The following is a 25,333-nucleotide window of genomic DNA, read 5'->3' on the forward strand; positions in this document are numbered from 1 at the left end:
CCTGCTCCCCACTGATGTTTCCACATCCTCCCGCCTCGCCTCTGGGGTGCTTAGACCGATAGTCTGCAGCGTTGTTACTGCCTGGCCGATATACCAACGAGACCCCATATTCCAGGAGTGCCAGCATCCATCTCTCAATCCGGGCTGGAGGTTTGGAAGACGAGCCAGCCATGATTGGCAGCAGGGGCTTGTGGTCAGTTACCACCGTCAAACGGCCGTCCTAGCACATACAGACGAACATGCCGACATCCCCACAAGACAGCCAGGGACTTCCTCTCGATTTGTGAGTATCGCTCCTCTGTTCCGATAGTGCCTTGCTCGCATAGGCGATCAGCCTGATCTCCCCGTTAGCGTCCGTCTGGGTGAGAACTGCATCCAGACCAAATGGGCTGGAGTCCACCACGATCTCTGATGTCAGGGATGTATCAAAAAACACCATGTGTCCTCCACCGCTAGTGCTCTCCTCACATCTTCGAATGCGGCCTACTCAAGTGAAGTCCACTGCCATGTTGCCTCTTTATTGGTGAGACTTCTCAGGGGCTCAGTCCTGGAGGCTAGTTTCCAGGCTGAACCTGCCACAGTAGGTGACCATCCCCAGGAAGCTTCAGACCGCAGACATATTCTCTGGGGGCCTTGCCTCCAAAATGTCTTTGACTTTTTGGGGGCAGGTGACACGCCTCTCTTCTTGAATACGAACAAGGAAAACTCCATGTTATTCTTGAGAATTTGCATTTTTCCTTATGCAAGGTCAGTCCGAGTGCCTGCAGCCGTTCCAGAGTTTTCACTAGCCTCTCCATGTGTTCCACCGCCGTCTTCGCAAACACCAGGATTTTATTTATTTATTTATATTGCGTGCAAACAGCCCAGGGACATCGAGACACGGTAACATTTGGGAGCTTAGCTACAAAGGGCGTCAGAGACGCTGTAGGGATAAAAAACAAGCTTAGATACATACAGATAGAGTGCCATTTTGAAAAACAAGAATATGTACTTAGTATACAGAATGTTTATCTTCTAGGTGCTGAAGAAGTTTTTAGCTAAAGAGTAAGGTCTTTAGTGCTTTGTGGAAGGCCGTGTATGAGTTTTCCCCCCTGAGTGCTGGGGGGAGGGCGTTCCAGTGCTGGGCTGCGAGATAGGAGAAGCTGGTCCCCCCTGCTCTGACTCTCTTGATTCTAGGAACTGTTAGCATGTTAGAATAAGGAGTCCTGGTAGGTCTGGTAGGTGTGGGTAGGAGTATTTTTTGATTCAAGTAAGGAGGGGCGGTTTGGAGGACACATTTGTGGGTAAGTGCAAGGGTCTTGAAGAGGATGCGCTGATTAATGGGTAACCAGTGTGCCTGTTTCCTGGTTGCAGTGATGTGTTCCCTTTTGGGTATGTCAAATGCTGCACGCAGTGCACTGATTTGAATAACCTGCAGCTTTTCAATGTTATTAGCTGACATGCCCAATAATAAGGCATTGCACAAATCAAGTCTTGACCCTGTAATGGCTGTGGCGATGGTCAGGGAACTTTCCTTGGATAGGGATGGTCTGACTGCATTTAGTAGTTTAGCATGGTGGGTGGCGGACGATGCAATGAAATTGACTTGCCTCGCCATGGATAGCTTAGAGTTTAGATAAACTCCTAATGTTTTGACTGAGTCTGAAACTGGGATTGAGTTATTATCGATACAGAAATGACTGAATTTGTAGTCCAGGTTCTTGAGGGTTTCTCAGGACCCAATTATGAGAAGCATTGTTTTATTACTGTTGAGACAAAGACCTTTGAAGGTCATCTAGGATTGGATAGTCTTGTAGATGGTGTAAATGTTTTTTGGCGTCAGATTCATAGTCTCCTGTCAGTGGAAGGAGGATCTGCGTGTCATCCGTGTAGTTTGTGTATGATATCCCCAGTGCGTCTAGGATGTAGAAGAGGGGCCTTGTAAAAATGTTTTAGAGTGTAGACGAAATGCAAGATCCTTGAGGAACACCGCAAGAGATGATGGTGGGGCAAGCGGATGCTAGGTTGGCGAAGACTTGCATGGACCTCCCCTGTAGGAATGACGTAATGCAGACGGTTGCGTTTTGTGAAAAGTTTGCTGTGGTAGTGAGGTGTTGGCACAGGACATTGTGAACAACGAGATCAAATGCTGCGGAAAAGTCTAAGTAAGAGAAGCGCAGGGTTGCCTACATCTCTCGCCTCATCCATTAGATTTTTAAGATCAAGTAAAGCTGTCTAAATGCCGTGGCCTGGGCGGAACCTGGATTGACGCATTCCAAGGATTTTGTTCTCTTCAATGAAGCGTTGGATTTGCACATAAGCAACCTTGTCCAGTATTTTAAGCAAGAATGGAACTGTTGTGATTGGTTTGTAGTTATTAGGTGACTGGTGATCCATGGTTGTTTTTTTCAGAAGCGGGCGGACCCAAGCTTCTATGAGGCAGGTGGGAACTTTTCCAGTGGAGAAAGAGGCATTCACGATGGTTGTCGGAAAAGGGGCGAGGCTATTGCCGCATTCCTTGATGATAGACGCAGGGCAGCTATCTCCTTTTGAGTTAAATGGCTTAATTGATTTCATGATGTTTAATATATCTTGCTCATCAATTTCTTTGAAGGAAAATATGGTCTTGACCCTTTAATGGCTGTGGCGATGGTCAGGGAACTTTCCTTGGATAGGGATGGTCTGACTGCATTTAGTAGTTTAGCATGGTGGGTGGCGGACGATGCAATGAAATTGACTTGCCTCGCCATGGATAGCTTAGAGTTTAGATAAACTCCTAATGTTTTGACTGAGTCTGAAACTGGGATTGAGTTATTATCGATACAGAAATGACTGAATTTGTAGTCCAGGTTCTTGAGGGTTTCTCAGGACCCAATTATGAGAAGCATTGTTTTATTACTGTTGAGACAAAGACCTTTGAAGGTCATCTATGATTGGATAGTCTTGTAGATGGTGTAAATGTTTTTTGGCGTCAGATTCATAGTCTCCTGTCAGTGGAAGGAGGATCTGTGTGTCATCCGTGTAGTTTGTGTATGATATCCCCAGTGCGTCTAGGATGTAGAAGAGGGGCCTTGTAAAAATGTTTTAGAGTGTAGACGAAATGCAAGATCCTTGAGGAACACCGCAAGAGATGATGGTGGGGCAAGCGGATGCTAGGTTGGCGAAGACTTGCATGGACCTCCCCTGTAGGAATGACGTAATGCAGACGGTTGCGTTTTGTGAAAAGTTTGCTGTGGTAGTGAGGTGTTGGCACAGGACATTGTGAACAACGAGATCAAATGCTGCGGAAAAGTCTAAGAGTAAGAGAAGCGCAGGGTTGCCTACATCTCTCCCCTCATCCATTAGATTTTTAAGATCAAGTAAAGCTGTCTAAATGCCGTGGCCTGGGCGGAACCCGGATTGACGCATTCCAAGGATTTTGTTCTCTTCAATGAAGCGTTGGATTTGCACATAAGCAACCTTGTCCAGTATTTTAAGCAAGAATGGAACTGTTGTGATTGGTTTGTAGTTATTAGGTGACTGGTGATCCATGGTTGTTTTTTTCAGAAGCGGGCGGACCCAAGCTTCTATGAGGCAGGTGGGAACTTTTCCAGTGGAGAAAGAGGCATTCACGATGGTTGTCGGAAAAGGGGCGAGGCTATTGCCGCATTCCTTGATGATAGACGCAGGGCAGCTATCTCCTTTTGAGTTAAATGGCTTAATTGATTTCATGATGTTTAATATATCTTGCTCATCAATTTCTTTGAAGGAAAATATGGTCTTGACCCTGTAATGGCTGTGGCGATGGTCCGGGAACTTTCCTTGGATAGGGATGGTCTGACTGCATTTAGTAGTTTAGCATGGTGGGTGGCGGACGATGCAATGAAATTGACTTGCCTCGCCATGGATAGCTTAGAGTTTAGATAAACTCCTAATGTTTTGACTGAGTCTGAAACTGGGATTGAGTTATTATCGATACAGAAATGACTGAATTTGTAGTCCAGGTTCTTGAGGGTTTCTCAGGACCCAAATATGAGAAGCATTGTTTTATTACTGTTGAGACAAAGACCTTTGAAGGTCATCTAGGATTGGATAGTCTTGTAGATGGTGTAAATGTTTTTTGGCGTCAGATTCATAGTCTCCTGTCAGTGGAAGGAGGATCTGCGTGTCATCCGTGTAGTTTGTGTATGATATCCCCAGTGCGTCTAGGATGTAGAAGAGGGGCCTTGTAAAAATGTTTTAGAGTGTAGACGAAATGCAAGATCCTTGAGGAACACCGCAAGAGATGATGGTGGGGCAAGCGGATGCTAGGTTGGCGAAGACTTGCATGGACCTCCCCTGTAGGAATGACGTAATGCAGACGGTTGCGTTTTGTGAAAAGTTTGCTGTGGTAGTGAGGTGTTGGCACAGGACATTGTGAACAACGAGATCAAATGCTGCGGAAAAGTCTAAGAGTAAGAGAAGCGCAGGGTTGCCTACATCTCTCGCCTCATCCATTAGATTTTTAAGATCAAGTAAAGCTGTCTAAATGCCGTGGCCTGGGCGGAACCTGGATTGACGCATTCCAAGGATTTTGTTCTCTTCAATGAAGCGTTGGATTTGCACATAAGCAACCTTGTCCAGTATTTTAAGCAAGAATGGAACTGTTGTGATTGGTTTGTAGTTATTAGGTGACTGGGGATCCATGGTTGTTTTTTTCAGAAGCGGGCGGACCCAAGCTTCTATGAGGCAGGTGGGAACTTTTCCAGTGGAGAAAGAGGCATTCACGATGGTTGTCGGAAAAGGGGCGAGGCTATTGCCGCATTCCTTGATGATAGACGCAGGGCAGCTATCTCCTTTTGAGTTAAATGGCTTAATTGATTTCATGATGTTTAATATATCTTGCTCATCAATTTCTTTGAAGGAAAATATGGGAGCGGACTTCCGAGTTGGAGGATGTTCAGTGGAGGGGGGGTTTAGTCAAGGTCTGTTGAGTAGCTTTGATTTTGGGTTGTAGGGTGTCTAGTTTCTTAAGCATGGCTGCTTGCATTTCCTCGCACCATGTTTTGTCTTTGGCGATATTTTGAGGGGTGTTGGAGCACGTTTCATGGTCTCTAAAGATGGAGAAGATTTCTTTTGTATTGGATTCTGCCTTCGAAATCCTTGCTTTGAAGTATGTGGCTTTGGCCTGTTTGATGGCTTTTTTGTAGATTTTGGATTGGAGTTGGAAGTTGCACTTGGCTGCTTCTGACTTGGTGGATTTCCAGTGGGAGAGTGCAGAACGCTTTTTAGAGCGAAGTTCTAGAAGGTCATCGGTGAACCATGCATTGGTGTGCATGGTGGGTTTGGCTTTCCTAGCGTTGAGGGGTGCAATGGCGTCAACTGCAATCTTCACGGTGGTAGAGTAGGATATTGATAGGATTTCAGGATCCTTGGAGAAGGGAGGCCTGAAGGCTGGACCTTGGAGGTGTGGGAGTAGTCTCTCTGCTGTGAGTTGACGAGAGATTCTGGTAATCACTGGAGGTAAGGTGGGCGTGTTGTGGTGGGAGATGTTGAATTGAATCACATTGTGGTCTGACCCCGGCGCCTGTGTATTGGCAGTGATAGAGATGGGGCAGTGTTAAGATGGATTTCTGAACTCTGTCCTGGAGGGGCAGAGGTTCAGAAGGCCAGCCTAGTTTCTTGGAACAGGGTAACCTCTGGACAAGCCAGACCAATCAAGGTAGCGATCGAGACGGTCAAGACGAGGTCTCAAGAGGGGTGAGGGTGACTGAAAGCCTGCAATGAGCACACAAAGCAAGGACACTTACAAACTACTCCAAGCAGGTGTTATATTAAAAATATAGACACATTTATTACAAGGCCTTTGTAATATTGACCATAGCAAAGAATCACAATAAAACTCAAGTAAACCAACACATCACAATCAAATACAATATATATACAATTACCGAAGGGTCTAAAGAGTTCGAAGCACGAAATATGCAGACCACCTAGATGGGGAGGAAAACAGGCAGTGCAAGTAATCATTAGACCCAGTTCGCCTTCAGAGGCCACCTTACTAGAAGGAAGTTTGAGCCCTACGAAGAGTGGAGCCTTGTGCTCAAAGGTACCTGCACACGCTGGTGCCAATGGGCCAAGGGGAGTCTCTTCAAGGAAGTCAGGCAGTTCAGAGTGGTGAACAAAGGAGGGCGAACAAATCTCTGCTACTCAAGCGGGGCCTCCACTTGCGGGCAGAAGCAGAGCGCGAGTGCGAAAAAGGTGTGCTGTTTAACACAGCGAGGAAAAGCTACAGGCTACTGCAGGAGGGTGACTGGTTCCTAGCGTTGCTACTCACTGGTCCCCGATGCAGGCAGACCCAGGCTTCTCCGCCTCAGTTTCAGTGCTGTTAGGTTCAGATACGAGCAGGGGTCGTTTCGGCGTCGTGTAGATTCCGCGGCAGCAGAAGTTAGAGTTGAGGATGTCCCAAAACCAGCGAACCCGCACAGTTTGTTACCACAGCAGGGCAACGAAGCGGCTGTGTGTATTTCAGGCCAATGTACACTTCTCACTTCAGACCTGGGAATGCCAAGTGTACGAATCGTGTGAGAGTGCTAAGGAAGTGGAATACAGCACAACCTGACGGCGGTAACAGAGCAAGACTCCTGGGTAAGCTGGTCAGTCCACTGGATGTCCCAGAGACGCTTTCGAAGGCTTACGTGCAGGAAATGATGAGGATGCCGAGAATAGTTGTTCCCACTATTCCAAAGGGTCGAAGTACCAGTACAGGCCTTCTCGTTCGATCAGAGGCAGAATGGTCTCACAGGGCGACAGCAGTGCAGAGGAGCAGTCCTTCAGCGGGTCACCAGCGATTCCTCGGTTCAGCCTCTTAGTTGCAGGATACTTGGCTCCTGTATCCGTCGTTCGTGAGAACTCAGGAGATCGACATGGTAGTGGTGTTTCCAGCCTCCTCTTATCCAGAGTTCCCTTCGCGCCAAAACAGAGAGGACCCACTAGGAGATCTGCTCACAAAACACTCACACGATACGTGGACCCATCACGGACCACTGTGGTCCCAGGCATTCAAGACACACTAGACTCTCTGGCACCCAGGATGTGTATTGGGACCAGACATCCCAGCCCACATCCTGGAGGCACACACAAGGCCTGTAGAAGCCCACAAAAGCATCTGTGTTTCGCGGGAAAGTACATGCCCAAATAAGGAAGGCCCCGGGTCGGCTTGACCTGGGGAAGGTGAAGGGGGCAAGACGGTCAGTGGGCAGGACAAAGAGCCTCGTGGTCTGGCCATTTTGGAAGCCCTGCCAACATTTTGGGCTAAGCGCGAGAAACGCGCTTTAACAGCCAGCTCAAAACACAAAGAAATGATCGCTGCCACCAGTCCCGTCGGTGATTCACTTGCACCGTTCGTTAACAGTCCAATGAGAGTTTCTAGGGCCTGTAGAGTGACTAGAGACCCAAGAGAGCAGTAACTTAGCTTACAGTGCCCTCTTGTGTCATGTTGCGCGAAAGCTGCAACATGATAAAAGAACTACGGAAAACAACGTTTCCTGGTACTGACTGTCTTAAGGGCATGTCAGTTTCCCCGTAAGAATGGAGCGAAAGCCCAGAGGAGTGCGGCGGAAGGCTGCACTTCTCTGGCAAAGTCTAGATCTGGGTGAAAACAACAGCAACAAGTTTAAGGGTTGCCACATGGAAGGAAACTTACCTACAATTAAGAAATCTTTCCTAACACTCTCCCCTCCCAGTCTATGAACAGGGGGAACTAATCCACCCCTGGATGAGTCTCTTGTTTAGGTCGGTTAAACATTCTGGACAACCCATCAGCATTGCTATGTTGGACACCTGGCCTATGCTCAATAGTGAAGTCAAAGCCTTGTAGACTTATGGACCACCTAAGCAACTTTGGCTTCTCTCCCTTCATGTTTATCAGCCACTTTAAGGGCTTATGGTCAGTTTGCACAGTGAAGAGGGTCCCATAGAGGTAGGGCCTCAGCTTTCGTAGTGCCCACACAACAGAGAAACATTCTTTCTCCACTGTGGACCATCTGAGCTCTCTGTCCTTAAGCTGGCGACTAATGAAACCAACAGGGTGTTCCTTACCCTTCTTATCTACTTGTGATAGTACAGCTCCTATCCCAGTGTCCGAGGCATCTGTCTGCACAATAAAAGGTATTTGATCATCAGGGGCCCTGAGGACACGGGCCTGGCACAAGGATTCTTTTAAGCCGTTGAAGGCCTTCTCACACTCGTCGGTCCAAGTTACCTTCTTGGGTTTCTTCGGAGTGCTGAGGGCAGTCAGAGGGGCAGCTATGGTGCCATAGTCTGCCATGAAGTTGCGGTAATACCCCGTGAGTCCTAAGAAGGCTCTCACTTGGGTCTGTGTAGTGGGGGTAGGCCAGTCTTGTACTGCTTGTACTTTACTGGGAAGAGGCTGCATCCTCCCTCCACCTACTTCATGTCCAAGGTATACCACTGAGCCTTGTCCAATCTGGCATTTACTAGCCTTTATGGTCGTGTGCTTACTGAAGAGCCTGTAGCACAATCCCGAGGTGTTTCACATGGTCTTCCCAGGTGGTGCTGTAAACTGCTATATCATCCAGATATGCAAGACAGAATTCATCCAACCCATTCAACACATGATTCACAAGCCTCTGGAAAGTGGCAGGTGCATTCTTCAATCAGAACGGCATTACCCTGAATTGGTAAAGACCGTCTGGAGTGGAAAACGCTTTCTTCTCATTGGCATGTTCTGCTAAGGCTATTTGCCAATAGCCCGCAGTGAGGTCAAACGTACTGAGGTACTTGGAGGCACCCAAGGTATCCACCAGCTCATCTGTTCGAGGCAAGGGGTGTGCATTTGTCTTGGTGACAGCATTCAGAGCCCTGTAATCCACGCAGAACCTCCATTCAGAAGTGCCTGCTTTTGGAACCAAAACCACAGGGCTGGACCAAGGACTACTAGAGGGTTCAATCACCCCAATATCTAACATTTTGTTGACCTCTGTCTTATTGTAAGACTGTACTTTGTCTGACATCCTGTATCCTCTACTTTTGGTAGGAACGTTGTCTCCTGTGTCTGTTATGTTTGCATCAAGGTGTCAAACCAGAGGACTGCGAAAACAGGGGGGAAAATTGCCTAACTAAACTTTTCACCTCAGCCTGCTGATCAGAAGTCAGGTGAGGGGCCACTCGGACACCCTAAAAGGAGCTATCTGAAGGACCGCTTTGGAACAGGTCGGGGAGAGGTTCAAACTCCTCTTCCTCAACATCTGAAGCCAGTAGCAGTGCTGCGATTTCGACTCTTGGGACGAAAGCCTTCAGCCTATTTACGTGGAACACATTTGGAGCCTGTCCAGGCCTTCCAAGTTCCACTAAATAGTTAACCTCACCCAGGGGCTCCACCACTGTGTAAGGGCCTGACCATTTGTCCTGTAAAGCTCTAGGCCTTATGTGTCATGATCTCTGCTTCCAAGAGGTCAGGGTTTTCCCAACTCCCTTGGAAGCAGATCCATAACCCAGGTTCCGAGTGCCAACCAGTCCCAATTGGGACCTTTTGGACCCAGTCCTGGCACCAGTGGCACCAGGCTCATAAATATGCCCAGTCCCAGCGCTGGAAGCCCCGGGCTCATAATGCTTGGGTGGACTTACCTGCAGCAGACCATGCTGCTTACTTGCCTGCCAGTTGAGCCTCTGATCCTCTTCTGTTTGGAACTACTTTTCCTGTTGGGTGGGGCTGGAGCCACTCCCTAGATTCAGAACACTGGAACTCTTCTGGAAGGCAGGAACTCTTTTTTTACCAGGAACTCTTTTCTTACTTAGGCGTGGCTGTGGAAGGAGACACCTAAGCACTACAGGAGGCTATTTAAACCACACCCGGTGGATGAATCTTGCTTTGCGTTATTCTGCACCCTCTGCAGCAGAACGCTCATCGTGTCTTCTGCATCCGGTCCTGGGCCTAAGGAAAAAGGCTTACCATCCTGAATCCAGTCTTCAGCAACACCTATAAAGACAAGAAAGAACAGGTTAGCATTCCGGCATCCGAAAGGCAAAGGCTTACCTACTCTTCGTGCGCTCCGGAGGTCTTCACACTGCATTCCGGCATCTGAAAGACAAAAGCTTACCAACTCTTTGCACGCTCCGGAGGCCGTCGGCGCTGCATCTCGCATCTGAAAGACAAAACAAGGTGCGTTTAAAGACATTGGGGAACTTTAATACTCACATGCCATTACTCCTTTCCACATCTAACCCAGTGGGTATCCCGGCACCCTGCAGCCGCTCCGAACTTGTACCTGCAAAGTAAAAAGACAGTTAGAGCGCTTCGTGAAGCTGGCAACAAGCGCTTACTTGCGTGCTTCCAGGTGCTTCTATTCATCACACGGGCTCCATCTTCAACTCACTTCAGCCCGTCATCCGCCATCGCCGGAACCCTGCAAAACAAGAGACATCATTATTAAAGACTTTAAAGACATTTGAGTTACTCGAAACTTACCGTTCGTGCAGTAAACGACGGACAGCAGTCCTCTGAAGTCAAGAGAAGACCCAGTGAAGAAACTGGTTACAGCACCCTGCCCCGAGGCAGATGGAGAGCTCGGCATTCACTTACCTAAGGTGAGAGCGTTAACCTGTGGGGGTCTACAGGAGAGGAGAAGAGGAAAGAGATAGGGACACCCCAATAACCCCAGTTCATTAACCCCGTATTTTCTATCTGCAGACATCTTACTCTGCACGTCAGGCATACAGGGCACAGAGGTCCAGCCCAAAGAGCCAACCGGGTGCTGCACATCACCTTTGAAGATACGGTAGTCGCCCAGTCAAGACCGGCGCCTCTGCGAGAATCAGGTGAGCGTTACATTATGGGATTCATGATCAGGACTTGCTGACCAGGTGTAAAGTTGATGAGGGAAGCTTTCTGGTCGTACCAATGTTTCACTAGCGCTTGTCCTGCCTTCAACTTGTCACTAGCCAGACCCATCAGAAGTACCATCCATTTTCTGAGCCCTAGCACATAGTCGACTATGTTGGTAGTAACAGGGGGAGTGGGCATCTCCCATCCCTCCTTGACTATGGCTAAGGGTCCACGCACAGGGTGACCAAACAGAAGTTCGAAGGGGCTGAAGCCAACACCTGTGGTACCTCTCGGTAGGCAAACAGTAAGCATGGTAAAAGAAGATCCCATTTTCTTCTCTGAGGTTCTTCCAGAGCCCCAATCATGCTCTTTAATGTTCTGTTGAAACGTTCCACCAGACCATTGGTCTGGGGGTGGTATGCAGAAGAGAACTTGTAGGTGACCCGACATTCTTTCCACATAGCCTGCATATACTTTGACATAAAGTTGCTGCCTCTGTCAGACACAACTTCTTTAGGGAAACCAACCCTAGTAAAGATGCCAAGTAACACTTTTGCAACTGACTTGGCAGTTACAGTTTTCAATGGGATAGCCTCAGGATATCTAGTAGCATAGTCGACTAGCACCAATATAAACCTATTGCCTGAGGATGTCTGCGGGTCAAGGGGACCAACGATGTCGATCCCTACCCTTTCAAATGGTATTCCCACAACTGGGAGTGGTACCAATGGAGCTTGGATTGTTGAGCCACTCTTACCAGATATCTGGCAGGAGGCACAACTCCTACAGTGACTTTCTACTTGCACCCCCATCTTGGGCCAGTAGAAGTGCATGGACAACCTTTGCTTGGTCCTCTTAATACTAATTGCTACTCACCGGTCCCCGATGCAGGCAGACCCAGGCTTCTCCGCGTCAGTTTCACTGCTGGTAGGTTCAGATACGAGCAGGGGACATTTCGGCGGCAGCAGAAGTTAGAGTTGAGGATGTCCCAAACGCAGCAAACCCACATAGTTTGTTACCACAGCAGGGTAACGAAGCGGCCGTGTGTATCTCAGCCCAATGTACACTTCTCACTTCAGACCTGGGAATGCCAAGTGTACGAATCGTGTGAGAGTGTTAAGGACTCGGAATACAACACAACCTGACGGCGGTAACAGAGCAAGACTCCTGGGTAAGATGGTCAGTCCACTGGATGGCCCAGAGACGCTTCCGAAGGCTTACGTGCAGGAGATGATGAAGATACCGAGAATAGTTGTTCCCACTATTCCAAAGGGTCGAAGTACCAGTACAGGCCTTCTCGTTCTATCAGAGGCAGAATGGTCTCACAGGGCGACAGCAGTGCAGAGGAGCAGTCCTTCAGCGGGTCCCCAGCGATTCCTCGGTTTAGCCTCTTAGTTGCAGGATACTTGGCTCCTGTATCTGTTGTTCGTGAGAACTCAGTAGATCAACATGGTAGTGGTGTTTCCAGCCTCCTCTTATCCAGAGTTCCCTTCGCACCAAACGGAGAGGACCCAATAGGAGATCTGCTCACAAAACACTCACACCATACGCAGACCTATCACGGACCACAGTGGTCCCAGGCATTCAAGACACACTAGACTCTCTGGCACCCAGGATGTGTATTGGGACCAGACATCCCAGCCCACATCCTGGAGGCACACACAAGGCCTGTAGAAGCCAGCGAAAGCATCTGTGTTTCGCGGGAAAGTACATGCCCAAATAAGGATTCCCCCGGGTCGGCTCGACCTGGGGAAGGTGAAGGGGGCAAGAGGGTCAGCGTGCAGGACAAAGAGCCTCGTGGTCTGGCCATTTTGGAAGCCAGGCCACCAATTTGGGCTAAGCGCGAGAAACGCGCTTTAACAGCCAAAAGGAGCTCAAAACACAAAGAAATGATCGCTGCCACCAGACCCGTCCGTGATTCACTTGCCCTGTTCGTTAACAATCCAATGAGAGTTTCTAGGGCCTGTAGAGTGACTAGAGACCCAAGAGAGCAGTAACCTAGCTTACAGTGCCCTCTTGTGTCATGTTGCGCGAAAAGCTGCGCTTCTCTGGCAAAGTCTAGATCAGGGTGAAAACAGCAAAAAGTTTAGGGGTTGCCACATGGAAGGAAAATTACCTACAATTAAGAAATCTTTCCTAACAGGCAGTTGTGTTGGGCTACCCAATCCAAGGTGCGACCTGGAGAATCAGTGGATTTGGTGATGTTGTTGGGAACCCTAATCTTGAGAGGACCGTATTAACAGACTTTGCTGCATGATCCTTAGGGTCGTTGAGGCCCAACTTCAGGTCTCCTAGGACAATGGATTGGGTAGATTTTTTTTAATTGTCTGAGAGGAGGTGAGTGAGTGCAGACTGGAAATCTCCTAGTGGACCTGGGGGTCGGTAGACGACGTGAATGGAGATTGTACAGTTATGGGCGAGGTCAAGTTTGATGAGGAGGTAATCACTGTTCTTGTCCATAGTTTTCTCTAATTTGCTGATGGGTAGCCTTTCTCAAGCTATGATGGCGACTCCACCTCCCTTGGTGGGTCTGTCCTGTCTCACAATGGTGTAACCTGTAGGAAGAACTCTCAAGAGGGCAGGGCCTGAGGCTTCATGTAGCCACGTTTCCGTTATCATGAGGAGGTCCAAGTTTTGTGTGGTGATAATGTTGTGGATATCAAGGTTGTGGGCGTTGATTGACCGAGCATTGATGAGGCCGCAGCTCAAGGGTGTATTTTGTGTGGGGAGGATGGTGTCTATGGCGGTGGGCAGGAAGTAGCTGGCTAAGCTAGTGGGCGCAGGCATGGTCACATTGCAGGCAGGTGTACAAGATGTAGGAATTACATTGGCTGTGCTAGTAGGCATAGGCATGGTCACATATACATCACAGGTAGGTGTACAAGATGTAGGAATTACATTGGCAATGCTAGTAGGCACAGGCATAGTCACATATACATAGCAAGCAGGTGTACAGGATGTAGAAATTACATTGGCTATGTTAGTAGGCACAGGCATGGTCACATATACATCACAGGCAGGTATGCGAGATATAGGAATTACGTTAGCTGTGCTAGTAGGCACAGGCATAGTCACCTATACATCACAGGCAGGTATAAAAGATTTTGGAATTACATTGGATGTGCTAGTAGGCGCAGGCATGGTCACATCACAGGCAGGTACATGAGATGTAGCATTAGAGTGTTATGTTATGACGGTAGACAAGGCATTACTGACTATGGCAGAGGGTGGGGTGGCAACGTAAGCAGGTGTGCCGAATGTGGAGTTGGCCATATCTATGGAGAGCGGTTGGATAACATATGCTGCATGGTTAGGTATGGTGGCATTAGCTGCATGGCTTTTGGCAGATGGTGAGGGCAAACATGTAACAGGCACTTCACTGGTCTTGGAGAAAGGGCTAGCCATATCGTCATTGTTCGGAGTGGGTTTTGCCCCGTTGGGTTTGGAGTTTTGTACGTTCTTGTTAGGGTGTGAGGCAGCTCTGGGGGTGGTCTACAGAGGAGCCGGAGCCAAAGGTTTGTTGCGGTTCTGTTTTCTTAAGTGCAGGTGAAATGACTGTCCCGATTTGCTCGCTGTGCTGGTCACGTGCACTATATCTACCAAGGGCTCGGACCATGGTTGTGGATCAGTGGGTGGGTGGTACTTTCCCCGGCTTGGAATTAAGTTAGCCGTAAGGATAGAGGGGTATACGGTCCTGGAGCAGAGATGGCGGTCCTGCTAGAAAGGTGGGTATTACGGCGGTGGGGGAGGGCCGCAATGGTGGGACGTGGCTAGGTGCAGGTGCAGACGCTGAGGCGAGCATTGCGGTGGCACAAGGAGGGGGGCACAGATGTTGAAAAGTAGCTGTCTGCATTCTGAGTGAGGGCAGGGCGGGACTGACACAGCTTGCAGTGCTCCACATTGATATGGGGAGGACCTGGTTGAGGCTTACCTGCATCCGGCATCAGCGAGCAGTGGAGAGCTGCTGAGAGGGACAAAGGCCTTTCCCTCAGGCCTTCCCTGCATGGCTTCACCTGCAGGCACACTCCCTCTCCCTTTAAGGCAGGAGGGCAGGCGCTGCAGGCTGGAGAAGCCAATCACATCTCGGGTCAGCTGCTGTGATATTATCGGGGCATTTCTTTTGTTGATGGTTACCAGGGTAAACTCGTCGGCGGTGGCCATCTTCAGGTGTGCAGTCTTCGGGCTCCACGCGGCGAGCCCTGTGGTAGCAGAGGAACAAACTGATGTTCTGAATGTGATGCAATCAGCTGGAAGAACAGCTGAGGGTCGCAGAGAGCTGAGGATGTCATCACTGATGTTGAGGACTCCATCCAGATCAGGCAGGGCCCCACACATGATGTTTTGGAAAATCTCCATCACGGAAGACACCCTGAAGCTTAGGTGCTTATACCTGTAGAGGCCTTGGTGCGTGGTAAAGGTAGTTAAGTATCTTGAGTCTGGATGCAACACCACTTTATGGTATCCCGCCTATATGTCAAGCTTTGAAAAGAGACGCACCCATTGCAATTCCGCAATGTCATCAATCGTTGGGGTGATATGTCTTTCACGCTTGATGCCTTGTTCGGGAGCCTCATGTCCATGCATCTTTTCAATGTTATTAGCTGACATGCCCAAAAATAAGGCATTGCAAAAATCAAGTCTTGACCCTGTAATGACTCTGGCGATGGTCAGGCAACTTTCCTTGGATAAGGATGGTCTGACTGCATTTAGTAGTTTAGCATGGTAGGCGACAGACGATGCAATGGAATTGACTTGCCTCGTCATAGATAGCTTAGAGTTTAGATAAACTCCTAATGTTTTGACTGAGTCTGAAACTGGGATTGAGTTATTATTGATACAGAAATGACTGAATTTGTGGTCCAGGTTCTCAATGACTCAGGTTGTTTTGGCTTCCTTGGGATGACAATTGGAGACACCGAAGGGGTCGGTCCACCCACCTTCTCAATGATGTCTAGTGCCACCAAACTGTCCAGTTCTTTGTTGACAAGGTCCTGCAGATGGAATGGGACTCTGCAGTGCTTGAGTAAAATTGGTTGCATTGACTCGTCAATGTGCAGCCTCACTCATTCGCCGGGCATGCAGCCAATTCGCTCAAAAAGCTGGCTGTACTTTGCGAGCAGCCCTTGCACGTCTTCCACATAGACTGAATAGGCGAAGCTCACAATGCCCAATGCTTCTGCTGCTGCACAGCTCAGGAGGGTGTTGCTGCTGACGCTGGTTACAGAGAATTGGGCCTTGATGGACGACCATCCATGCTCAACATTTGCCACAAATGCCCCAGTCAATGGGATCGGTTGCTCACAACCAAAAGTGAATATGCGTGCCCTAGGCTTCTGTGACGTGGGTGGCCCTACCATGGCATTATAATGCACCTTGACCATTACATTCATTGACTCCCCTGTGTCCACCAACACTGGTTTTGTTGACTTTCACGAGGCACTAGTTTACTTCTGGTGGTGGCACGAAATGCACTGACACTAGAGATAAAGATGATGTTCTCCTCTTCATCCTCGTGAGGTAAACCATCCTCCCCTTGGTCTACTTTGGAGACATTGGGCGGGCGCTGTTGCCTAAAGAACCCTGCCCATACTGGCCCCCTAGGTACCACCACGGGCAACGGAGGCCTGCACATACGGGCATAATGATTGAGTGTCCCACAATGTCCACAGGCTTTCCCCTGCGCCGGGCACTCTGCGGGGTGAGGAAGATCATATCCACACTTTATGCAGGATTCAAGGGCTCTAGTACCTCTGTAACGCTGGCCACCACTTCAACGTCGGGCCCCTCTTACGACTTCATTGCGGCCCACAGCACATACCTCCTACGTCTTCCCTGAATGAACTGCCGCATCCGTTTTCAAGGTGCGCACCTCCGACACCTCCTGGCAATGGCCGAGCTCCAATATGCGGGGTAGCGTGAGTCCCGGTTCTCACAGCACCTGTCTGCACAGTTTTCCAGATGAACAGACCTGTATGAGTTGGTTCCTGATCATTGTTTGGGAATTCTCCCAGGCACACGACAGGGACATCCGGCGCAGCCGTCCATAGAAGGTGTCAAGAGACTCATCGTCCTTCTGCTTGACACTGCACATTATGAAGCGTTCATAATCCACGTTGGCATGAAATGCTTGTGCAGTGCGTTCTTCGCCGCAGTGTACGATGTATCAGCAGGTGTCAGGGACTGAAAGATTTCATGCACCGCTGGTCCCACTTAGGTGAGAATTGTGGCCACTTTACTGTCCTCATCAGTCTCCCCAGTGGCCTGGAAGTACATGTAAAGCCGATCTATCTAGAGCCTCCACCTTGGTCCAAGGCTTGAAGGGACCCCCAAAATCTCAAACTTGGGCATTGGTGTTAGCGCCCGCTGCTGTCTTGGCACACGCACACCCGCTAGGCCTGCTGGTCCTGCTGCTTGTGCTTGGACTGCTGCACCTCCATCCTGGTCATTCATAATGATGAGTTCACAAGCAGCCCACCAGAGCAATGGGGCCGCATTTCACAGATGGTCTCCTCCAGGCGAACTGCATTAAAATATTGAGCGTGATGATGCCGGCCAAACACTCCCATTCGGGCTAATTCTGATGCTTGCACTCCACCAAACCACACAGCCTCGAAATGCCTCCCCTGGCACCCAGTCTAGAATGTCCAAAAATTGGGTGTGTAGTCACTTGCCACTACTCCACCCTGGGGCTTGTAATCATAGTAGCCCCCTCCACCAATGTCCAAACAGGCAGGAACAATGGGACAGTTCCCCTAGTCCAAGACTAGATATCCCAAAAATTGAGTGGGGTGGGCTCAGGGGACAAAGGATAACACACTGTAGCCCTCCCCTTTCTCCTCACCTCACACTTGATGCATGAAAAGTGTTGAAAACACTCCAGAAGTGACGAATCTACAGCACAATGCTGTCCGCTGTACAGGGGTTCCAAAGATTTCATGTGGGGGGTGCACAAGCAACCCTCACCACCGCTTGGACAAGATGGCGGCCGACCGCGTGGACTCTGCCGGCTCTGCGGCATGAAATACTGGAGAAAATGCCTCCGCCCGGGTCTGCGTCGGATCAATCCCATCCTTGTTGCAACTGTTGTGGGAGTCCAGAATGCCCCTCTGGGCCCCGTGAGTCCCCCCTGCCCCAGCCACAGAGCACATTCAGATTCATGCTTGCTGTCCAGGCTCCACAGTCACACTGACACAGCCGTGGAAATTTCCTGTTTATTTCAAGCACACACGTCAGAGTTGTGTCACTCCGCCGCCCTTAAAGAAGCAGACACCACAACAGCTAATGAAGAGAGCATCCTAGCCACTGCTTCGTCTGAAGTGGTGAGGCTTGTCAGATTCAGCACCAGTCACACTGACTGAGGCCCAGCTCTCTGCCACATTGCCCTGTATGCACCCCAGGGCATTGATTATGTTTGTCAGCCCCAGCCACAGGGCATTGCGGACAGCATGTTTATGCTCATTTGGGCTAATTTATGAGTTTTCCACACATGAGGTCAGATGTGACACCATGTGCATGTTTTCTGTTCTTTAATTTGCAATATGTTGTGCACCCCACATTTTGTGTAAATCAATGGCTCACAACCGGACGCACACACGTGCATAAGCAATTGTATGCTATTGTGTATCCCAATGAGATGAGCATGGTTTTGGGAACTGGGCCCAAACATTTTACTTATTTCAAACATGTTAATTCTGCTGGCAGAGGGGTTCTAGGGGCAGTAATGTGCGGGTCGACTAATGTGACTAGCAATAAACTATCCATCAATTTCTTTTTTCCAGGAACCGTCTGATACATGAACCAGTCTCCTCCCGAGGGGTTAAGAGGACAGGAGACACAAATGGTCAAACCTTTCTAAAGCAAATTCAGGCTTTTAAGAAAATGGAGGATAGAGAAATGGAGCTGATGGTACATCGAAGCCCAAAGCAGGACACAGTGGCTCAGCGGGGCCCAAAGCAGTGCAATGAGTTCCAGCAGAGTCCCAAGAAGTTCACTGAGATCCAGCAGCGTCTAAAGCAGGAAACTGAGGTCCAGACAAGTCTAAAGCAGGACGCTGATGTCCAGGTGAGCCCAAAGCTGGACAATGAGGTCCCACAGAGTCCAAATCAGGATAAGGAAGTCCAGCAGAGCCCAGAGCTGGGCAACGATGTCCAACTGAGTCTAAAGCATGACACTGAGGTGCAGCGACACCTAAAGCAGGAAACAGAGGTCCAACAAAGCCAAAAGCAAGATACTGAGGTTAAGCAGGGTCCCAAGCAGGACACTGAGGTGTGGCACAGTCCAGATAAGCAGAAGGAGGTCAAGCAGAGCCCAAAGCATGACACTGAGGTGCTGCAAAGTCCAACGCAGGACACTGAGGTCCAGCGCATGCCAAAGCAGAAGAGTGAGGTCCAGCTCAGCCTAAAGAAGAATACTAATGTCCAGCTGAGTCCAAAGCCGGTCAATGAGGCCCCGCAGAGTCCAAATCAGGATAAGGAAGTCCAGCAGAGCCCAGAGCAGGGCAATGATGTCCAGCAGAGTCGAAATCGGGGCACTCAGGCTCAGCAGAGCTCAAAGGAGGATAATGATGTACAGTTGTGCCCAAAACATGAAACTGATTTCTGGCAAAGCCCAAATCAGGACACTGAGGGTCAGCGGAGTCTAAAGAATGAAACTGAGATCCATCAGAGCTCAAAGCTGGATGCTAATGTTCAACAGAGTCCTGAGCAGGACACTAAGATCAAGCCGAGTCTCAAGCATGGCACTGAGGGGCAGCTGATTTCAAAGCGGGACATTGAGGTCCACTGGAGACCAAGACTAGACCCTGCGGTCCAGCAAAGCCCAAAGCAAGAAAATGAGGTCAGTGTTATTTATCAGGTCGTTCCATATTGTAAATTGGACAGATGTTATTCTTCTGAGTCATCTGAATCTAACATGTGCTTATTTTGAGATGAGGAACAAGCATCAAAATCTGAATCTGCATCAGAATCTGGTGGTAGATTATCTTTTCCTGTAGTTTGGCTTGGTGAGGGATGTTGGATGTACCATGACAATTTGCTGGATTGCTGGATTTCATGAGGAACTTCATCTGTCTTGAAATCCTGTGCAGCTATCTCTCCTTGTAGGGATATGATATGATATGGCATTTATAACACACCTATACACATGAGTTAAAGGGGTCCCTGAATTGATAGTTCATATGTTCTCTGTGAGAATAGTTTAGTGTATACATCCAGTCTGCAGGAATCTTGTGTTTAGTCAGACTATTTGGTTGTTGTTATGAGGTTTAGAACATTTGGTCTGGTAATGGTCACGTATGAGGCCATGGCTATGCCCTTTGTTTGGAGTGTTTTCTGGTTATGACTCTGTCCGATCACCTTGATTCCTGTTTCTTGTCAGTTTGTTCTGCTTCATAGTGATTTTGGAGTTAAGTTAGGTGATGATATCACATAGGTACTGAATTGGCATTGCTACATTGTTGCAGGCTGCTTTTTTGCAATTTCATTCAGAATATAAACATTTTCTTTTGTTGTGGTGGTACTTATTTTATGCATTTTGTGTTGTGCTCCTTCTTTGCGAGAATATTTTTCCCTGCAAAGTCACCGGACCCACTTCCCTGTGGTGGTGGTGCAAGCACGCTTCATATGAAGCCTTTTGGTGCCTCTTTTAGTTTTCTCTTCATATGGCAACCAGTTTTATTTTTTTTATTTTGTGCATTCATCCCGGAGCTAAACTGTCTTACCGACTGTTTATTCTAGAAGTGTCACATGGTTGACATTGATAGACAAGGGCTAGACATGGGAATATACTTGACAAAGGCTTTATTAACAAATGTGCACAAGTGTGGGACAAAATAACTAACCAATACTGTGAGAATTAAACTTAAAGATGTCAGGATGGTGTGACAGAGTGGTCCCATCACAAAGAATCATGCTGTCTCTTAAGGAAAGTCAAAGGGTGTCTATTGAAACTAAGTGGTCAGGATAGCTTTTAATTCACAAAATTCTTCTGGCTTACTTGGTTTCTTGTGGGACTGGCACTAAGGCTGGCACTTTTTTCTCCCTCCCTCCCACCTCCCTAACCCAGACATCCCTAAAAGGGTGTTGTAATACTAGGATCAGTAACCCCTTTTCTTCTCTCTTCACTTCAGGTGATTTACTTAAGTAGCCGGCTGTCTGGGTCCCTACAGCCTTTTCTCTGATAGGGATAAAATGCTCCTAGGCAAAGGAATTCTCCCACAGGTACACGCGTGGTCAATGGTTAAAAAATCAACCCAGCAATTCTGGTTCCTGGTGGTAGATGTTCCAATAGGCGATCGATGTTTCGGGAGCCGACTAATCCCACTTCTGACACCACATGTGACACCTCCTTAAATACCCCACACCCTCCCAGGATTGGATACTCACCTTGTACAATCACTTACCTGGCTCAAGGGGTGTGACAGAGGATTGTCATGGGAGGGCTTAAAAGGGCTGGTAAGTCCTACCCCTTTCCAATATGGCCCCTGCTGCATTTCTGACATGGAGCCTATACTGGCTCCCTGATGCCAACTGTTTTCCCAAGACTCGCTGGAGGCTTTTTCCCTTCTCAAATCTCCCTTGTGGTTTGGTGCGGCCCTGATTTATAGTGCCTTTCTCCCTTAGAAAACATCCCTGGTAGTGTAGTGGGTAAATGCCTCTGTGGAAGCCTTTATTTTAAAGAATATTTCCCTTCATTTATGATTCATTTGTATAGTGAGTACACATTGCAAATAAATTACCTTTTGGCACTAGCAAGATTTAGAGAGGCGAGTCACACACGAAGCACAGGAGAAGGGGCAGGAGATGGGGTGAATGGCAAAGAAAGAGGAGGGAAAAATGCAGTCAAATAGAAGTGAGGGCATGCATTTTAGAAGTGAATCATTTTAATTTCAAAAGTCTTCATTGCAAAATGAGCATGTAATTCTATTTAAGGTAAATGCTTATTTTACAATATGATATTTGATAAAAAAGCTGGCAGAGCAAGGATTAGTCATTCTGTCGCAGAAAATTACTTGTCAAACTTAGGTGACAAGCTGAACGGTGTTTGTGACATAGCATGTGTACCCGAGAAACTGTGGCCTGCACCTTGCAGGGTGAAAACCAACAATACACTGCAGCAGAAGCTACCACATGCCAACTGCAACCTAAGATTAGCCCCACATCCAAGTCCCACTAGACCTCTCAGTGCTGTGGTGCCAGGGCTTCTTGGCAGGCTGTTCAGATGAAGAACCAGCACCTGAGAAATAGCATGATGCCCCTGTCGATCTTCCTTCCTCTTTAGCCAGCGACCAGACCCTGAAAAAAGCTGTGCCGGCCCCAATACTTCTCGATGACTGCATTCATTCAAAAGATAATTAAATTAATACTGTGGGACAGATTCTTAAACCTTATTTGGCCCAAGTGATGACATGTGGTAGCGCATCTCAGCTCTTGCGCCAAAAAAGGAACAGTCCAATTCCCAAAGGGCATTTGAATGTGGAACCTTTGTATGTTCTCCATGTGTTGGATAGCTCCTCTTTTTCTCTCTTGCTCCTCCTATTTAGCACTTCTGCCTGGTGTCTTGTGTTTCCAGCCTTTTGTATTTTAGACGAATATGCTTGCACTTAACTTTTTATTTTGTAATTCTTTATTTTTCCTATGTTTAATGCACAGTACACAAACAAGCGTGTCAACATAAAATATCCTTCCTCCATCAACCTATCTCCTACTCCTACCCTTGTCAAGTACAGATATCCAAATACATACTACAGCGATCAAACAGCTAACAGTCACAATATTAAAAACCATTTTTGGAAAAATGAAATCCCTCCATCACTAGCAGTCCACACTCGTGTAATCAGGAAGAGAGAGGATAAGCTGTACCTGGAGTACCTCCTTCGCCAACTAACCCTTACCAGCATACCAAAACATAAATAGAAGGTTAGTTCACAGTGGCCCCATATTTGTGCAGGAAAGAGAAGCAATCCCCCTACCCGGAGGTTCCTGTGTCTCCATCAAGTATATTTCCTTAGCTTTGCCAGCCCATTCCCTTTGACAGCTACGCTCCCTTTTCCATGCAATAATGAAACAGGTTCTAGCCCCTAATAACAAATATGGGCCATATGTGGGAGAGTCTTCCAACATCCCTCTTCTTCCAACCCGAACAATACGAGTATCGGGTCCTGCTGTCTGTCAATTCCCTCCACTCCTCTAATCCATCCCAGGACTTCCTTCTAATAGGCCTGCACCTGAATACAGGACCACCACATATGCCAATAGGACGCTCTTTGACTACAACCCCACCAACATCTCAGGTCAGTCATAGCGAACATTTTGGAGAGCCGTACTGGATCATATTGCCATCTGTTTAGAAGCTTAACTCCTTGCATTTTATATTGACAGGCAATAGATATTTGATGCGCTCCCCTGCACATGACCACCCACATTGTCTCATCTACGGCCTGCCCCAGGTTTCTCTCCCATTTATCTCTCGGGCTCACAGTACTCTTTCCCTTTGCTGCCAACAAAGTAGCATAGAGACTTGAGATCAGTCCCTTATTACCCACACATGTATCCAAAATTCTTTCTGTGGGGGTAAGATCCTGCTGTATCTTAGACTTCCACTTCTCAGCGGTGAAGGCACCCTTCAGATGCAAATACATGAGCACGGAAAGTCTACCAATCCCTAGTGAGGTCTCCAGCTACTGTATAGATATATACTCCGCTTTACCCACACCTGTCCAACTCTTTCCAATCCCGCCTCGTACCATTCATGGAATTTCAGTGGGTCGGGGAATGCATCCCTCACTGGTGGTGGCCATTAATGGCTCTTGGGCGATGGTCAGCCGTGACCCCATTCATCCCCGGATGCTGTCTCTACATATCCCATTTCACCCCAGAATGCCATGCGCCCTAACCTGTCTCAGGATCTTCCCTCGCGTGGCCCATAAAGGAGTTATGTGAATACTGCGAAAAAAGAAGTTTGTAGCTGAAAAAATACAGACGTTTTCTTTTTTGTACCCTTTTTTACCACATATATATGTGGGGGATACCGCCCACAGGCCCCAATACCCTTCATTTATATTAAATTAACCAAACACCCAACATATATATTTGGTAAAGTGAGGGTCTTGAATTTCAGTATTTGTGGCTTCAACATTATTTCCTTCTTTATTCCCGTATAATCCCCCATAACCACTCAACCGTAATGGGTTGCAACAGGATATTTTCCTGATAGACCCACCGTTTTTGACAATCCATTTGCAAATAAGAGATCAGTACCCTCAACTATGCTGCCCTGTAATATGTGCCTAAATCCGGGAGCCCAACCCCTCCCATGTCTTTGGGGAGAATCATAGGCCTCCCTATGCATATTACCCTGCCGGAGGAAACACAACATCCGCACCTTCACCTGCCCCAGTGTTTTATTTAATTGGCGCCTATACAGAAAAAAGTGTTTCCAGGTGCCACAAGACAAGAGGGGGGGCGTACAGGAGAGCAAAACATCAAAAACGGTCCTACTAGGCCTGGTGCCATTCGGATCGTGCAAGTGCAGTATCAAGAAGTGCACGGGCGGAGGGTAGATAGGGGGAAGGGATGGGATAGGGAAATGAAGGCGAGAGAGGAGTGCTGGAGGGAGGGATCCCAGGGCCGGGCAAGTGCTAAACTGTGCCCAGGGTGGGCAAGTGCGGGGGAACCAGGGGGTAAGGGGCAAGTGTGAGGAAGGGGGTGGACTGGCCTAGGGGCTAGTCAGAGAAGGTTGCCCAAGGGCAAGTGCTACTAGGAAGGAGTGCGGGTAAGACTGGTCGAAGGAGGTTCTGACCCCAGTAAGACTCATAAGGGAATACAGGCAACCAGTTGCAGCGACAGGAGGAGACTAGCAGGGGAGGGAAAGAGAGAAGAGGAGGAGAAAATGAAGGTCTTGAGAAGCTTCTCAATTGTTAAGAAAATCAGGCTCAGATAAGAAAGGGGCAGGGAGGCTGATCCAGAGGGAGGCTCCTGCTGAATAGAGAGATCTACCCCTGACTCTCTTCTTGTAGAGAGTTGGAGCTAGAGGTCATTGCTGAGGCGAGCCTTGCTGGTCCGCTTACTCCTAGAGCGGCCCTAACGACTGTGAACTCATTTTGCAAGAGAGATCCAATTATAGTAACATGGAAGACTCTTTATGCTCTGTTGGGTGCTGATGCTCTGAGGTCGCCCAATGCTTCAATTTGGTTGAATTCTGCAGTTAAGGACAAGGGGAAGGTCTTGTTTTGGCCAGAATGGTTTGTGAGTGGGGTGAACTGGATTTGTGATATTTGGAAGGATGGGAAATGGATTTCTGGGGCGGCATTGTGTGCAAAGTGGAATATTGCTAATTGTTCTAATAACGACAACAGACAGCTAAAGAAGATTGTTGGGGATTGTTGGGAAAGTAGCATGGTGTGATGATATAAGTCTTACATGTACTGTATACTACTGAGAAAGAACTGGGGGGAGGGTCAGTAGCGAGTAGAGTTTACAAGCAAATTGTACCAAAGTATAAGGAAAATGTCAAATTGAGAGAAGAGTGGCATTTAAGGCTAGGCTATGATAT

The 25,333-nt window shown here is 48.2% G+C and overlaps 1 protein-coding gene across 1 annotated transcript in view; it reads left to right on the forward strand.

Annotated features, from left to right (window-relative positions):
- The first annotated feature begins 239 nt into the window (after positions 1–239).
- The window catches only part of LOC138472515 (trichohyalin-like), a 1,377,820-nt gene continuing 1,352,726 nt past the window's right edge, over positions 240–25,333 (forward strand). The window contains exons 1-2 of the mRNA XM_069610736.1: positions 240–283; positions 18,562–19,618. Coding sequence (XP_069466837.1) covers positions 240–283; positions 18,562–19,618 — 1,101 coding nt within the window. The remainder of the gene's footprint in view (positions 284–18,561; positions 19,619–25,333) is intronic.

This window comes from Ambystoma mexicanum, chromosome 8 (genome assembly GCF_040938575.1).
Source record: "Ambystoma mexicanum isolate Mex_15411 chromosome 8, UKY_AmexF1_1, whole genome shotgun sequence".
In the NCBI taxonomy this organism is placed as follows: Eukaryota; Metazoa; Chordata; class Amphibia; order Caudata; family Ambystomatidae; genus Ambystoma; species Ambystoma mexicanum.